The 17,122-nt window shown below is 38.6% G+C and overlaps 1 protein-coding gene across 5 annotated transcripts in view; it reads right to left on the bottom strand.

Annotated features, from left to right (window-relative positions):
* Positions 1-17,122, bottom strand: part of LOC132914699 (aquaporin-like) — a 54,265-nt gene that overhangs the window by 15,261 nt on the left and 21,882 nt on the right. Inside the window, exons 4-6 of one of the 5 annotated variants that reach the window (XR_009659651.1) lie at positions 14,866-15,009; positions 12,720-13,171; positions 11,242-11,770 (exon numbers count right to left, since the gene is read on the bottom strand). The exons of 1 other annotated variant lie outside the window; for it this stretch is intronic. Coding sequence is in view for 3 of the 4 variants with exons in the window: in XM_060974028.1 (XP_060830011.1) it covers positions 12,770-13,171; positions 14,866-15,009 (546 nt within the window). In the remaining variant the exon portion in view is untranslated. Of the gene's footprint in view, positions 1-7,261; positions 7,525-11,241; positions 13,172-14,865; positions 15,010-17,122 lie in introns of those variants that run through there. 3 more of the 5 variants (XM_060974028.1, XM_060974027.1, XM_060974029.1) reach the window with 3 other exon arrangements.

Here is a 17,122-nt window from a genome sequence, read left to right as displayed (position 1 = left end):
GGCCAGTGGCGCTAGTATCGTTTTCATCACCGATCGAAAAATTTCCCTAGGCTTATCCGTGTTTGTACATTGTTTTTCAATTCTCCTATAGATATCCATAGCCTTGGAGGCTCGTAGGCTATTTTAAACGATCATATCTAACCACAGCTCTGCCACTATGAACTGTTTTCGTAATATTCGATAAGTTGTTTAAAATAAGTATCGGTCTATCAGAATCAGGACCAACGTTTTTGCCCCTTTCTGTCTAATCTTCGACACGTTTTCAGCTAAAACGAGAAACGTTCCGTGAGACGAACCTAACCTAAACCCTTCGTAGGCAGATTTCACAGAGTAATGGACGCGAACTTAAACCTAACCTAAACGATCGTAAATTAGACCTAGCTTAATCCTACCGCTCCACTTGTTCCTAACCTAATTTTTTAAACTGTAACAAAATATTTTATTGGTATAAAATCAATAAGATCGTTTGGATTGGAATTCAAATTCGAGTCTAATTAATTTCGACTTATAATTGAAGTAATAAAAATTATTTTATTCGTTTATTCAAAATTAATATTCGACTGTATAATCAAGAAACATAAATTTCGGGAGCTAAAGCAAAGATTCTATTCTATGGTAAGGAAACGTTATACGATTTAAATCTAATCCGTAAACTGTAATTTATAATTAAGCAGATAAGAACAAAGTTATACCGAGAGAAGTCTCTATCGTATAACAATGAAAATACTTGGATGCTTTCTCACGGAACTGGCATAAATTGGCCAAGAATTTTTCCTCGAACAATTCCAATCTTCTCTGAATTACGTTACTTATCTTGGTGGAGAATTCGTCGTTGCTATCGGTTTCGAAGAAATTTTAGTCACGATAGGTCTGATGAACTAGACACGAATTGGATCGAGCAACGACTTTGACCCACCTGAAAATCGAAGCAATCTCGATACGAATATAAAACGAAGCTAATTTAAACATATATATATACACCTATGACCCAGACTGGCATACGATAACCGGAGGAACAGGTTTTAGGGCAACGCGACGGTTCGTCGCTCGTAAAAAGAAAGTATAACGATCGGTAGGAAATGGTATTCCGTGCGGTAATATCGTTACGCAATCAAAAAGTTTGATCGCACGATGCAATTCTGTTATCGAATCTTCGCTGCTTGCTTGCGTTTTAGTTACGTTTACATTCGCAAACAAACACGCGACTTTCGATTGTGCACATTAAGCATTTTTTCTAATCTTCCGCAGTATTTTTGCAAGTTTATCTCTTTCTCCTTGAGTTCCCGGAAAATGAATTATTCTGGAATTTTCCTGCTATCAAATACAGGAGAATAACACTTTTCCTCCAAATAGTCCAAGTTCCTAATTCTCTTCCCTTTCTTTTTTCTTCTGGCAAATCCGCCATCAAATTTTTAATAATTTTCCTACAACAAAATCGACGGACGTTAGTTTTGTTTTATGACAAGCAGATTATTATTATTTGCATAAATTTGTATATTTTGTAATATTTGAAACTTCTTTGAATATATATATATAGAAAACTGGATTATGTTTGCTTCCATGGATCCTGAGAAACCAGCCGAGATATAAATGACGAATATGGTAAGATGGGATTAATGAAAATAAACGCGAGCAAATAGCGAGGTAGTGATTCATTAACGATGTTAATAGCTCGTTCAGCAGCGGGATTTAATTTTCTAAATAAAAGCAGCTGCATAAAAATTTGTCATGCTGAGAATGAGACAGAGAGTGCCTGCGTTAAAAAATGTTTCTCTTGCGCAATTTTTTTCTTCATATTAAATGTATCATTATTAAAAATTTCACGCTGCATACGTTACAATTACGTTAACACCTAAATGGAGAAACCATTTATTTACTCGACGTTAATAATCATATAACAAAATTATAAAAATAGTCTGTTTGGCATTAATAGTCGCATAAATATAACGCGGAAACATTTATTATGCGCGTATAAAATATTATTTATGTAAAATTCCAATTCGTTGAACATTGTTATCGACACCAAAATAATTACCAAAATAAATCGAAACGGAATAAATCGTAAGTGGCGCGAAATCGTTGCGTAACGTTACATAGCCTTAACACGACTTTATCACATAGTTAGAGAAAAAAAAAAAAGGAAAAGAAAAAGAAATAACATAAACTCGTATCATCTGCTAAGATGTAATTGCAGATATCTGATGTTGATTTGCAATTTTAATACGCCGTCACGTGTTTCGTCTCGTTCGCAACACTGTTAGAAAAATTCCAACGAACAGACATCGTTTCTCTGTTCGATCGTTCAATTTTTATACCTAAGCGACGAAGTAATCTCATTCTTCCATGTAAAACGAATATTTTAAATAGTCGCCAAATATACACAAAATGTAAATGCAAGGATGTCCGTTTCCTGTGGAACTCTGTTTATGTAAATATTATAATTCATCGATCGAAGCGATTTTAAATGGTACTCTGGTAGCTGTATGTATTCCAAGGTCATCCGAAGTGGAAAGAAAAGGCGAACTAATCCAACCAGGTTTCCATATTTTACGTAACCGCTAGCTTCGTTTCTCGATCAGTTTAATCGGCCCCTGACGCGCTGCTCGGATTAATTTTATTGTTAGAAAATATTTTATTTATTGGCTTGACAACTAAGTGATCGCGAATTTTGTCGTTAGGTGGTAATGACAAAATTCGCGATCACTTAGTTGCCAACCCAATAATATTAACATTCCATTCATTTGGATTTGTACGAGCCGAAATGAAAATTATATCTCTAAATACTACCTTTAAGTATAATTACTATCTTAAGGCTAAATTACTACCTCTTTCCCCAAATATAAAATAAAAAATATATTTTGTGTAAATATAAACTTTAGTGTTCCAGTTAACTACATTGTTGGAAAATATTTTATTTGGTTTTAATATTCCATCTGTTTGAATTTATACGATGCAAAAAGAAAATTATATTTTTAAATATTATCTTTAAACATAATTACAATCCTAAAGCGAAATTATTATCTTCTTTCCCAGCTACATTGTTGGGAAATATTTTATTTGGTTTTAATATTCCATCTGTTTGAATTTATACGATGCAAAAAGAAAATTATATTTCTAAATATTATCTATAATTACAATCTTAAGGCTAAATAATTATCTTCCTTTGCAAATATAAAACTATAGTTCGTACAAAAATTAACTCTCAACGATCACGGTTAGTCACTAAACTAATAAAAGAAGGAGACGATCAATAAGACAATACATGTGCCGGTGATTATGAAAGTGGCCTAAGTGGTATAGTTTTCCTTCCGAGATGTTTACAGTTTTGCGTTCGACGTACCAACTGAATTCTGTTTAACGACGTAGCAACCACTTCAATCCAATAGTTCAATTACTACTACTTTGTAAAGTTAGTTGCAGATCGTTCTAATGTAAATAGATGCAACGTAACATAAGTGATAAGCTCGTGTTTTGCTAGATTCTTCATGTAGGCCATCTACTGTCTGTATATTTCATAATCACCGGCATATATCTTCCTATTTATCGTGTTTCTCCGTGTAATCTGCCATTGTCGAGACAAAGATGTGGCACAACTTCAAAGTCGTACTAAGTTATTGTATAAACGTTACATGACTTGCTATATGACTAGCACCAAATGACAAACAGATGTTAACCAAACAGAAATCCACATCGAATGACTCGTAGTCGTGTCATGCTGTCGAATCATTGTAACAACGTATACAATGTTGCACAGAAGCATCGATCGACTAGTGTCGCGGAACTCAATTGCAACAATCGTTCGCTATTCTCAAGCAATTCTTCTTTCACGTTTGACATGTTTCATGGATCTCGTTATGCTTCCTCGTACCGAGCTGTTCGTTCAAACCAACCACGTTTCAAATATAAAACAGGCATTACGAACGCTGTGCAACATTGCGCGAGTGACGACGTGTATCGTAAAACAGAAGGAGAGATGAATTAGCGCGACGTTAAGCGGAGAAGCTGAAATCGCGTTTCGACGTTTTCCAAATTGCAACTTACTTTCGCTCGTAAAATCGCAAGCTTATATTGGCTTGGCAACCAAGCGATCGCGAATTTTGTCATTAGGTGGTATTGACAAAAGCCGCAATCGCTTAGTTGCCAAGCCAATAAAATCCACAGCACGTAAACTTTTAAACATTTAAACAAGTTTAAACGTGGGTTACAATGACTGCGACAAAGATGAATATTTTTGTCTCTAAAGGTAGATGAAATTTCGAAACGTTCAGTTCGAGTAGAGAAATGGTACAGCTCCGAAGCGATGATTTTCCGCGTTATTTTTCCCAATTTTCTCGTTACATCAACGCGTCCACAGCAATCAAACGTCTTATCGAACGCGTATTTCGGTTGATACGAAGGAACAAAAACGGATGTGACAGACTCTTAATATTGGCTTCGCAATTAAGTGGTTGCGGGTTTTATCATTAGCTGGTATTGATTTAGTTGCCGAGCCAATATATTTGTGGAATAGAAAAGAAACACGGGAGAAAGATCACGTTCGTAGTAAAACGCGATACGACAAATTATACATCGATAATGGGAGAAACACGTAGAAACTGATTCTTTTTGTATTAAAATTTAATTTTCAATAATTTCTTGCAATCTCGCAGCGTCAATCCTGTTCACACGCGCGTCTGTAAATTACGTGGACGAATTCGCCACGTATCGAAGTTATGGTATTATTAAAGGTACAAAAGGTGGATTTGAAAAGATAGATGAAAAGTATCGAGATGAAAATGGATAGAAATTCTCCGTTGACGACTTTCTCAAACTTGCAGTCACAATGATGTTCGTGGAAACGAAGTTTTCCACTTTTCAATCTGAAATCTGCCTCTTGTTCGACTTAGAAGTAAAAGTAAAACAATTTTTATTTCTGCGAATCTTTTAATTATTGTCGTTAATTATTATCGTGTTTTCGCACAAGTAGAGCAGCCTTTCGGAGATTTTTTTAGTCGCTGCTCTCGTTGTAGGAAACACACGAGATCTTTAGCGTTTGAAGAAAGTCAACTTTTATCAGTTAACTTTTTATCTGGAAAATGATATTCCATACGCATCGTACGCATTCGCTTGCAAGTTATGATTATCGAAAGTCGCCTCGATTTCTTACTAATTTCCCGCCATGCGCTCCTTTCTCTTTGCTACCTGCTCTTCTCCGTAACTTTTCCTTCGTCTTTCTGCCAAATGATTATAATTTTGCTTTCCTCGTTGTCACCTGACGATCAAACGGATTCTTATGCGTCCGTAGAAAATCGAAAAGTGCGAAATTGCGCAGAATATATAAAATATGCAAAGTATAGTGATTTCGGTGATACTTTCCAGGTAAGAACAATTTTCTAGCATACACTTGAATCTTTTTAATTACATTCTAAGAAATATAAATTTACATAGAATAAATTTGCATTGCTCGGTCTATTGCTAATAATACCTTTTGAACGTCTCAATCGTTTCTTACCACGTTCCTGGAAAACACATTTTATCGAGCTTGAATTCTAAGCAAATACTAAAGAAGTTTCCTCTAAAATTCACGCTTCGCAAAAATGATGGAATAAATAAATTACGACGAGTGAGAATCAATTACCGACGAACGATCTTGCAAAATAGATCACGTTATTTATAATAAAAATAGCCTAATGCTAGTTTCCAAAGCGAATGATTTTATTTTTAGGTTATGATTTTTATTATACATTTTTATTTATTTATAATCTTTTATGTTAGTTTAGTCCGGTAAGAGAGTAACGAAAATAATTTATCTATCGAGGAAATTTCTTTTTTATTCCTTCTCTTTCCCTTTTTCCTCTGAAAGAAGTTTATTTCGGCGATAGTTTTCTCCCGATCACCCGGTATATGGATGTGTATATGGATTTGCTTATAACGTATATTTTGATTAGTCAAGAACCTCGGGACACTTGGTATCGCAAGCTACGAGCATTTCGGAAATTAAACTATACTTGCAATTGGCCTGAATCTCACGATAATAGGACATGCACAGGGTGTCTGAAAATTATCGTAGAATAAAACTTCATTGTTTAAGATGTCGTTTCGCCCATTGAATTTCAAATGTATACATATTTAAAAAATCGAACGAATCAACCGAATAAATGAATGAATTTCAAACTCGAAACGAATCTAAAATTCAATCGGCGAATTGAAATATTCGCAACATCTTTTATGCATCAATATTCAAAAAATCAGCTGTTGAATACCAAATACTTGCAGCATTTAATTTGAAAGAATTATCCACCGAATTGCGGATAATCATCGAATCTAAAGTCTAATCAGCCAACTGAAATGCTAGTTTCTTCTACCGCAGGATCCTCGGATTTCTTGCAAATATCGTTATATTATTATTTAAGTTGCAATTTCAAAAAAAAAAAACATTTATCGAATGTAAGATTCAATCAGCCAATACGAATATTCCAAATTCCTTTCGTCAATTCTCAAGTGCAAATTTCTTCAAAAACAAACAAACTTCCGTATTTTCTGCACGAAATTTTCGGTCCGCCTGTACTCGGTATTTACAGTGCCACCGCGTATAACTACGAACCTAGTGACAAGGTGCCATCGAAACCAAACAAAGCGTACCGTTGTACGCACGACCATGCCCCATTTTACTCTACAGGTCCAGTCAATTCTTCTTTTATTTTCCTTTCTCTCTCAAAACTATGAAAACCTACCCTCGGCGAATTTTCGCTAAATCTACTACACAATTCCTCCATCGATCTCTACCATGCTTTCTCGCTGAACTTACTTTCAATCCACGCGAATAATCTTCTACCGGAATAACAATATATTTAACAACGATTCGCTCGATTCTCCTATCTTTTCCATTTCTGTCTCAACGTTCCAACCACGTGAAATTAATTAATCGTAGCAACAAAACGTTGCTGTGCTCGATCGGTAAATCTATTTACCATTTACATCGCTAAATTTCTACCAGAACAATTTATCTCCAACAACCTACACGATTCCTGTTTCCTTTTATCTCGTCGAACTTCATCCTCGTGAAATTTACTAACAGTACCGCGTTAAATTTATCCCCGGTCAGCTGCAATCGTTTCTTTCGTTCTCATTTCTGTCAAACTTTATACAACACAAATTTTCACCAATTTTCCTATCTATATCGATCTGTACTAACCACGGAGTTCCCGGCCGGACTACATTTTCCCTCCAATTTGATCAACTTGCTACAAGAATAATTTGTTTGCAAATGCGGCTTACTCACCTGAACGAAGATCGCTAGAGGACATGGCGCCAGTTGCTGTCACACACTCACTCTATGATATAGTATAGTATAGTATAGTATAGTATTGTAGTATACACTGACACTGTGCGGAGACGGCGAGAGATCGAGCGGCGACGATCTCGATCGATCGGAAAGTAAGAATGAGGCAGCGCACGGTCGGTCGCTCGTCCCGATTGTTTGTGAACGGTCACGATCGTGTACGATCGTACGCACTTTTATCGCGCTGGCACGTGGTCGCGGTCTCTCGACCACGGTTGATTCAGCGTGGAACCTCTGCTCCACGTAGCCGCCCCACCAGACTGCAGCTAGTGGCGTGCGCGCGAGCGCGAAAGCGCGCGCAACAGCCTACGTTTATTTTCGATTACCGAGCAGCCAGTTTTATTTTTAACGCGCGTCCAACAAACTCACCGGTCCGTCTACACGGCCACCGTAAACAACATAGGTGCGCCGACTCGCGGCGCTTTTCTCAAGGAACTGCCAAATGTACGTACTGGGTGCTTCGGAAGTTCAGCTTCGGCTGGTACATGCGGCAAAATTGTTTTAGGAGATTGGTTTAGAAACGTGGTCATAATTCGATTCAGACATGGTTGCAATGCTTTTTCAAGCTTGTAGAAGTGGAGCTTGCGTTTCAGCAGACTGCGGATGTCTATAGAAATTTATGTTTCTTTTTTTTTACAAAATTAATTTTATTAATTAATCTGCATCCTTGCGTCCTTATGCTTCTTGTGGTTTCTTGTGGTTTTTGGATAAGAGAAGAGACTCTTTGTGGGAACGTGGGCTCAATCAGGTTCAGACATGGTTGCAATGCTTTTTCAAGCTTGTAGAAGTGGAACTTGCGTTTGAGCAGACGACAGATATCTATAGAAATTTATGTTTCTTTTTTTTTACAAAATGAGTTTCATTAATTTCTGCATCCTTGCGTTCTTGTGGTTTCTTGTGGTTTCTTGTGCTTTTTGGATAAGAGAAGAGACTCTTTGTGGGAACGTGGGCTCAATCAGGTTCAGACATGGTTGCAATGCTTTTTCAAGCTTGTAGAAGTGGAACTTGCGTTTGAGCAGACGACAGATATCTATAGAAATTTATGTTTCTTTTTTTTTACAAAATGAGTTTCATTAATTTCTGCATCCTTGCGTCCTTATGCTTCTTGTGGTTTCTTGTGGTTTCTTGTGGTTTTTGGATAAGAGAAGAGACTCTTTGTGGGAACGTGGGCTCAATCAGGTTCAGACATGATTGCAATGCTTTTTCAAGCTTGTAGAAGTGGGGCTTGCGTTTCAGCAGACTGCGGATATCTATAGAAATTTATGTTTCTTTTTTTTTGCAAAATTAGTTTCATTAATTTCTGCATCCTTGCGTTCTTGTGGTTTCTTGTGCTTTTTGGATAAGAGAAGAGACTCTTTGTGGGAACGTGGGCTCAATCAGGTTCAGACATGGTTGCAATGCTTTTTCAAGCTTGTGTTTGAGCAGACTGCAGACATCTATTGAAATTTATGTTTCTTTTTTTTTTTTTTTTACAAAATTACTTTCATTAATCTCTGCATCTTTGCGTCCTTATGCTTCTTGTGGTTTTTGGGTAAGAGAAGAGACTCTTTGAGGGAACGTGAGCTGAATTAGGTTCAGACCCGGCCAGAATGCTTTTTCAAGCTTACGTTTGAGCAGACTGCAGATATCTATACTAATTTATGTCCTTACAAAATTACAAAAATGTTCATTAATTTGTACTTTATACTTTGGATATTTTGTACATCGTGTTCAGTGTTATTATTCTTCCTTCTCTTAGTTTTGATGTTCCTGATAGATTTTGAATAAGAGTCACTATACGTGTGCACACTCCGGAGAAATCTAATGAAAACGTGAGACGTGCTTGAAAAGTCGAGCATCAGAGAGAAGATTGGGGAAATTGGATTAGAAAGTTTAAAGCGTTCTCTTGAGAAAAAATGATGAGAATGTTTGTTCACTGTGTGCAAGTAGACATTGCTTATAGGTGTAGCATGGATATCCGTATAAATGTATATCTTTATCAAATTACTTTCATTCGTTCCTTCTACCTGATAAATATTGCCCTTTGTATTATACATACTTCATATATCTTTGCAAAGCACGTGCATTCCGTGCATCTTTGCATCTTTCAATTCGATACAAAATTAAACGACGGCTCCTCCAACGAAATTCCTTAAATTCTTTAAAAAATCGAGCTTCGAAAGGAAGATCAGGGAGATTTGGTTGAAAAATGTAAAACTCATTCTTTGGGGAGAAACGTAGGTTTGGATAGAAACAGAGCAGCGGAGTGAAGAAGTAGAGTCGCTTGTAAGTAAATATATCGTGGATATTTATAGCAAAATAATATTTTTATAAAATTGCTTTCACTCGTTTCTTTCACCCGATCCATCGCGCGTGCTTCGGATATTTTTTACATCTTCGCATACCGCGTGCACTCTGTGCACTTCTGCGTCTTCAAATTTCTTATAAATTCAAACGACGTGCACCGACTCTGGGGAAATTCAAAGAAAATATACGCGGTGCTCCGAAAGTCGAGCTTCGATGCAGAAGATGAGGGAAATTGGCTTCGAGAGATTCGAAATGTGTCCTCTGTTTTCACAGGACAGACGCCTTTCGATCGATGCTATCGACGCACGCGTTACATCGTTCTAATTAGCTGCGATTTGGGTGCTGCAATATCTACCACAGCTACTTGCGCGGTTTCAACAAAACGACTCGTTGTACGACAAATATCATCGAGTATGGGAAATATCTGAAACCAGAGACATGGTTGATAAAATAAAATGTGGAATTTCTAGAAACGATTACTCATACGTTTCTTTCAACGCGCGATTAAGAGAGCTGAGAATTCTTCGACTTATCGGAATTTGTCATTGAGACGAATGCTGCTATTGTGTACGATCTATTTATATCTATAAATAAATATATATATATAGATATATAATATATAATATGTAACATGTAATAAATATAATATACGTAAATATATAAATATCTATGGCGAATGAAAAATCGTAGAGCAATTAACGGTAGTGAAATACGCTAAAAGCTACAAACATATCGAGTCAGCGTTAAAAATCCGTGTCCGATTGCAACAGATGTGATTAAATTATTTATCCTGGAGCCTCATCCGCTGTTGCGCGTGAAAGCTTCGCGGCGGATCGAAACACCGATATTCGATTGTTATTTCAACGACAGAACATTTTTCTCTTTCGACAGTTTGTATTATTGCATAAAAAACGATTTTGAAAATAAGCCACGAAACGACTCGTTCGCCGGTGACTTTTGTAAAAACCATGCGGAACATTTAGCAGGGCTGTTCGTAGGGTAAAAAGGAAACAAAGAAAAAATTCAGACGTGGCGATTTCCGACTAGACGACGAGCCACGCTCTCGTCCATCTTCTCTCGCAGACGACGCTTAATTTCCTGTATTTGTCGTGTTGAATATTTCTCGAATTTCAAGCAAAAAACTTTCGCAGATAAACTCTGTTATCGCGCCAAGAGCTGTTGCACGGTGTTGGTAAACGTGCCGAGAGTTTTTTTTGCGCCAGCTGCCAGCGTTTACACGTTTCCGGAACTCGCAGACAGCGACGCAACGCAAATGAATCGGTTTTAATCGCTCATTTTCGAAATCTTTTTTTCACCGTGCGAAAGCTGTCGAAACAGGCAACAGCCTGTCGTTGAAATTAAAATAGCTCTTTTTATCAGCTATGAAGTCTTATTATTTATTTATCAACGATTACCGGGTGATTAAATAATTGTACGAAAGGATCGTATGGCTGGAGAATTATTTTATTTACAATCTTGAAATTGAACGGTCGACAGAGATCGTGCCTCTTTCGCGAAACTACTCGTGATCTCGTAAACTTACGAATTTAATGAAATACTTTCCTTTTTTCTGGGAATGAAAAATCCAAACAAGGATGGAAGAAGGTAGGAGCGGCGAAAAGACACGATGAGAGTTTCTTAAAACGTATCAAATTTATTTCTGCCTCTGCGTGCACACATCTCGATCGCTTTTGGTGAATTCTGAATTTCGTAATTTTAAAAACGCAATAGATCGAAGAATTCGATTCTTCCGTGACCTACCCATTCGATAAACGAGGCATCGAAAACAATCTGCAATCCTTTCTCGCGTTTCATTCTCAGACAAAGAATTCTACGAACAATTTTTATTCTACGATGCTTCCCTCTCTCCTCTCCCTCTCGGAAACTTTCCATCGAAATTACGCGAAACTTTGAAAATTACGTACTTCGTAGAAAAATATACGTAAGAGGAGATGATATCGATCTAAGAAGAGGACGAATCGTTTGGGAAAATCGGTCTGCGCAACCGAGAAGTCCTTCTCGCCTGACGTTCCGCGAAGTTTCCGCCTCTTCTCGATCCTCCATCCTTTATTCGGCCCTGCGATCGTCCCCCACTTTCGGCTTCCGCGACACGATTAGGATTTCTCGCTCGAATTGTGAACTACGGACCATCTGAATACGATTCTGCTCGCTGAAACCAATAAGACAGTGGATTAACGTGGCTCGATCTATTTTCTCGCCGCCTCTTCCCCTCAGTCGTATCGATCAGTTGCGGAAGGTGAGATCGAGCGAACAGAGCGGAAACCGACGAAGACGAAAGAAATTTGCCAGGAATTCTCGATTCTATACGAAAGAGGACGACGAGAACTGTGAATCGTCGAATGAGTCGGCTGTATGCGCGTTCCATGCTTGAGGTCCTGGGGCGCGTGCGCCTGATTACGTCCTGCTTAAACGGATCTCGATACAAACCGTACAAACAAAGAAATGAAAGCGGAAAATGCGTTAAAAATTGAATTCGGTGAGCAGCTCGATGGCCAGCATTTTCAACAAATTTTGCATTAATAAAGTAACTCCTAAGGGTTACACGCTTTATTATTGCTCATAAACGTACGACATATGTTTAATTTTAACCACGAGACGGTCAAGCGCAGGCGTAGCCGGACGAAATATAAAGTGGATTTTCTCGAAAACGAAGCCTCGAATGAAAAAAATGTATTCCACATTTTCGACTTATTTTTTCATGTACATTCACCCTCTCCACGGTTGTACCATCGATACGGGGACATCGTGTATAAAATCAGCGCGACGGTCAATACGCTATATATGTTCCCATACATCTGTGTTCTCAAATAAAAAAATTATAAAATTATTTCTATAATTAATTCAGATGATTAAGAAATTATCGCCAGAGAGTCGCTTCGGTTAGCGCGTTCATAGATTCTTCCGCGTGACAATATCGAGTCTTGGAATGAAGAAAATCGCACAAGTTACGAGTCGCCCTATTATTATCCCGTGTTTGTCCTGCGGCAAACAAAACGTAGCAGAAGGCTAATCAGCGATAAGTTGGAACAAATGGACGCTTTACCATCGCTATTCGCTATTCCTAATAATCTCGATCCTGCAACTGCAAAACCTACCATCGCCATTCATCGCCGTCCTACAGCACTGTTGCGTCGTTGTCCGCTATTCAGACTCGGTAGTCTTGCAAAGAAACAGACATCGATACAGCAGCGACGACACGATAGCGCCACCGATTGGGCCAATCCAGAAGACCCAATGATTAGTCCAGTAGCCATTCCAGACGGCTGGACCTAGTGTCCTTGCTGGGTTCAAACTGCAGCCAGTGTATGGGATGAAAATGAGACACAGGACGGTGATGCAGAAGCCAAGCCTCATCGGTGTCGAGTCTGTGTTGGCGGCGTTTCGACAGTCCCATACACCGCACGCGAAGAAGACGAGAAGCCCAGTGGCCAAAACCTCCGCCATGGCACCCTGAAGAGTGGTCAGATCTGTGTGAACGTCCGTCATGCAGAAGGATTCTCCTGCCCCCTGCGCGGTGTACATCAGCTGCACCGGTGTTATCACCTGCAGAAATCGAAGAATTCTGTATCGAAGAAGCTGGAGGAGTTTGGATCGGGGTTCGATTTAACGCTAAAACTACCGACGTGTCGATCGAAATGTCGCATAAAATTTTGTCACGTCCAATGGCGGATTTAATTCTTTGCTGGCCTGAAGCTAATGATCGCTTTGGGTCACCTTCGACCCAACCTTTCACCTTTCTAAAGCAAATTTATAAAATGCCAAGGTACCTGGATAAGTCGATTTTTGTTAAACCTATAGGAAATTAATATTCACGTTCGGAGGTCCTTCGCGTAATCTGTCAGGACTAGGTGAATATTAACTTTGCGTGTGGTGGTTAAAATACGCGCCACGCGATGCAGAACTGCCTGCAAAATTATTCAAGTGGAGGATTCGATGGGTTCTCGCGCAGTTTAGAAAACGCAACAATCCTTCTGAACACTTTCGAATGGACCCATCGAGTTGTCGATGGACGTCTCGAATATTTCAACAGCTATACGTGTTGACTCAACGAACGTCGTTTCAGCCGAGCCAAAATTCTTATCCCAGTCTTTGTAAACTGACAAATGTATTTTATGCGATTCTGACAATCGATTGTTCGTTGATCTTTTTCGCAAGCACTTTTGGGGCCACCATAGCGTCGTTAGCGTCGAGGTAAATCCGCTCCTGACTAGATCTGTGTTGTACCATCGTATTTTGTACATTCTTATAATTATCGTACGATCTTATTTATTACATATACAGGGTGGGACTAAAATAGGCCACCTAAATATCTCGGCTGTTATTGGCGACGGAAGAAACGTGTCAAACCAAACGTTGCACGATGTCGTGGAGCATATAATTCGATGTAAATAGTTCTTTGATAAATGGCCGCGTAGAGGTCATACGAAGATCACTTTCGTTTTTTCAAATGGAACGCCGTGCTTCTTTACGTAGCATCTAGCGTGGCGTTTTAAGACCCGTACGATGATCTACACGTTCAAGAACATTCAAGGTCAATGAAAGTCAATTGCAAGAGAAAATGATATACCTCGTGCGAGCGATCCAACACATTGTTTTATGTAATGACGATTTATTAACGTCCCAGTGCACTGCCGATGCTACGTAAAGAAACGTGTCATCCCGTCCGAAAAATCCAACTTGACCTTCGTACGACCTCCAACTATCGAACAACCATTTACACGAAATCACATGGCGATACCACGCAGTTCTGTTTCGCATATTTCTCTTCTATCCGTTTTACCTGTTTCACCCTATATAATCCACTGTATTATACGTATACTGTATATACATTTACCACACAGTGAATTTATTTGTATTGTAAACATTATTGAGTATAAATTCGTAGAGTCACTGATCGCGTGTACAACCGAGTCTAGTCAAGAGTCATTAATTAGACAGAAAAAGATCAGTGAACATTTCGAGTTCTACGCACTGAAAAATTGCCGCTAGGACGCGCATGTACTTTGAACATTGGTTTCTACGAATTTTAGAAAACGACACCAACGGTTGCTACGCAGATATTTTTGTCCTTTGTATCTCGCGTCCTGTTAATTAACGCAAATTTTTCATCGTAGCGAACATCTTGAACTATTGGCTTGGCAACTAAGCGATTGCGGGTTTTGTCATTAGATGATAGTAATAAATGCCGCAATCACTTAGTACGGTAGTTGTAGCGGTAGTATCGAGCGATGATTTACCCTAATCAGACCGAAGCCTATCAGTCCACCGATACACTGGGAACAAATGTAGAGGAAGGTCATGGGCAGAGAGACTCTTCCTAGGATCAGAGCTGCCACTGTTATGGAGGGATTTATGTGCGCTCCACTGATGTGTCCAATACACTGGAAAGTAAAATAACACAGTGAGACAAGAAACATCAGGGAATATAAATATTCGATAATTAAGTAATTGCTAAATGCACAGCAGTGGACGGAAGAAAGTTTCAAATTCATACTCGTGTATAATAACTACGCTGCGCTGTAACTTTGCTGTACCGATAACACTCTTTACTAGATTTCTACCATGCTGATAACAGTCATCTGCACTCCGTCTATCGGTAATTTAATTGTTCTCGGCACTTGTAACACTTTTCTCTGCAATTATCGCGCGCTCTTGTACTACTTTTTTCTTTCGTCCTCCGCTGTAAGCGAATATCTTGGTATCTATTTGGTGGCAACTAAGTGACTTACGTTAAATGGTAATGGCAAAATCCGCAGTCACTTAACGATAACCCAATTAACGATAACTTGGATAAGCAAAGGGAATTTGCCATTTCTCTGACATGGGATAAACGAAGTATCGAGAGTGCAATTAGAAAAGGGAAATTTCCGCGTGTCAGCCTCGTGATTATGACGACGATAGAGCAAGGAACAAACGATACGAGGGCAAAGGAATTTTCGTTGCTGGACGACAGAAAGTAATAAATTCACGTATCGACTTTCTTGCTTGCAATTTGAATTGCCGCGAAAAGTAAAACAGCCGAAACAGTAAATTTCGAAGAAGTTGGCAAACTAGACATTACGATAAATCAGTGAGCCACTCTCGGTAAATTTTTATCATCGTTCGCTTGTTCCGTGGGTTGGTGGAAGCCACGACCGGAATCGAACACCGATGGAAAATGTATGAAATGGAACAGAGAGATGGCAGAAGCGTAAAAAGAAAAGTTGGAATAGCGCGGCAGAAAAGTGACAAGTCGGATAGAGATTCAAGAATTTACAAGCGTCAGCGTGATTGAAATCGAAGCTATTGCGAGTTCCCGGAAGTCTAAAGATAGAGTTTCAATCTAGTCGTTGACCCTCTGATTCCCTGTTTGGATTGGCTTGATTAGCAATTGTAAGCAGTGGATGAGTTTTAGAAGTGCCAAAAGCAAGAGGTTCAATCAAATCAACCTATCTGAACTTCATTAGCATCTGGTTTCTCGAGCAACGGAACTAGAATTAATTAGACTAACCCCGAATTAATTATAAGCCAGCGCGTGTATATCTGACGCATTGGCGAATTGTTAAGTTACGGAATAATTTATTAGCTAGAGCAACCGACAGCGTTATTACCAAACATACAAATAACGTAGCACAGTCGATATTCTTTCAACCGATCGATCAATGTAAATTTTTCATCGTCTCGCCGATTCAAAGTACTTTAGCTTTCCCGTGGCAAGATAAATTTAAAAATGTGAAAATAGCTTTCCCACTACATATAATATGTTTGACTAGTATCCGGACAAATATCTGGTCGATTTCTATTAACGATATATCAATTAAATATATATATATATATTAATTAGTTAACACTTTGACTGCCACGTCGAAATCACGCGTTTTATTATTCAAAGCATATAATGGTAAAATACTAATAAGTTGATGATGTAAGACGACGTTCTTCCCCAATGGGAACCGTTCATCTTATTGGTGGTCACGGGGACCATCGTGGCGCCTTGCTAGCAGTTGATAGCGACATATTACAACAAGGCTTCGTTTATTTCAACAAACCATTCGCATTCGTTGTTTCGTCGTAGGCAAAACGTGCAGAATATATCGTTGAAACGTGTAGAACATATTAGTAAACAGTTTTACGATTATTTTTATGATCTCGACGAAACATTCGGCTGAAATGGTAGAGGTCAAAAAAATTATGTTTCTGATAAGTCAATGGTAGTGGTAGATCACAACAGAGGAAAATGTGTTGTGGATTTGTCAGATCAAACGATAGCATATTCTACAATACGTGGAAGAACCCACGAGTGGTATACAAAATTAGCTTTAGAGTTACTGTTAAATACATTGATTTCAAACGCGACGATGCTCTATAAACAAGCAACAAAGACAAACATCAAGGTATCAGATTTTAGAATGGCACTCGCAACGCACCTTACACAGTGCCGTTCACCAGAGCCGCGAAATATACTTATTCGACAAAGATCGCGACACAAAATGCAGAGGAAAGAAGGGCAAGCGT

The sequence above is a fragment of the Bombus pascuorum genome, chromosome 15, assembly GCF_905332965.1.
Source record: "Bombus pascuorum chromosome 15, iyBomPasc1.1, whole genome shotgun sequence".
Lineage (NCBI taxonomy): Eukaryota > Metazoa > Arthropoda > Insecta > Hymenoptera > Apidae > Bombus > Bombus pascuorum.
The sequence above is the reverse complement of the archived record's forward strand: the minus strand, read 5'-3'. Positions and strand labels throughout refer to the sequence as shown.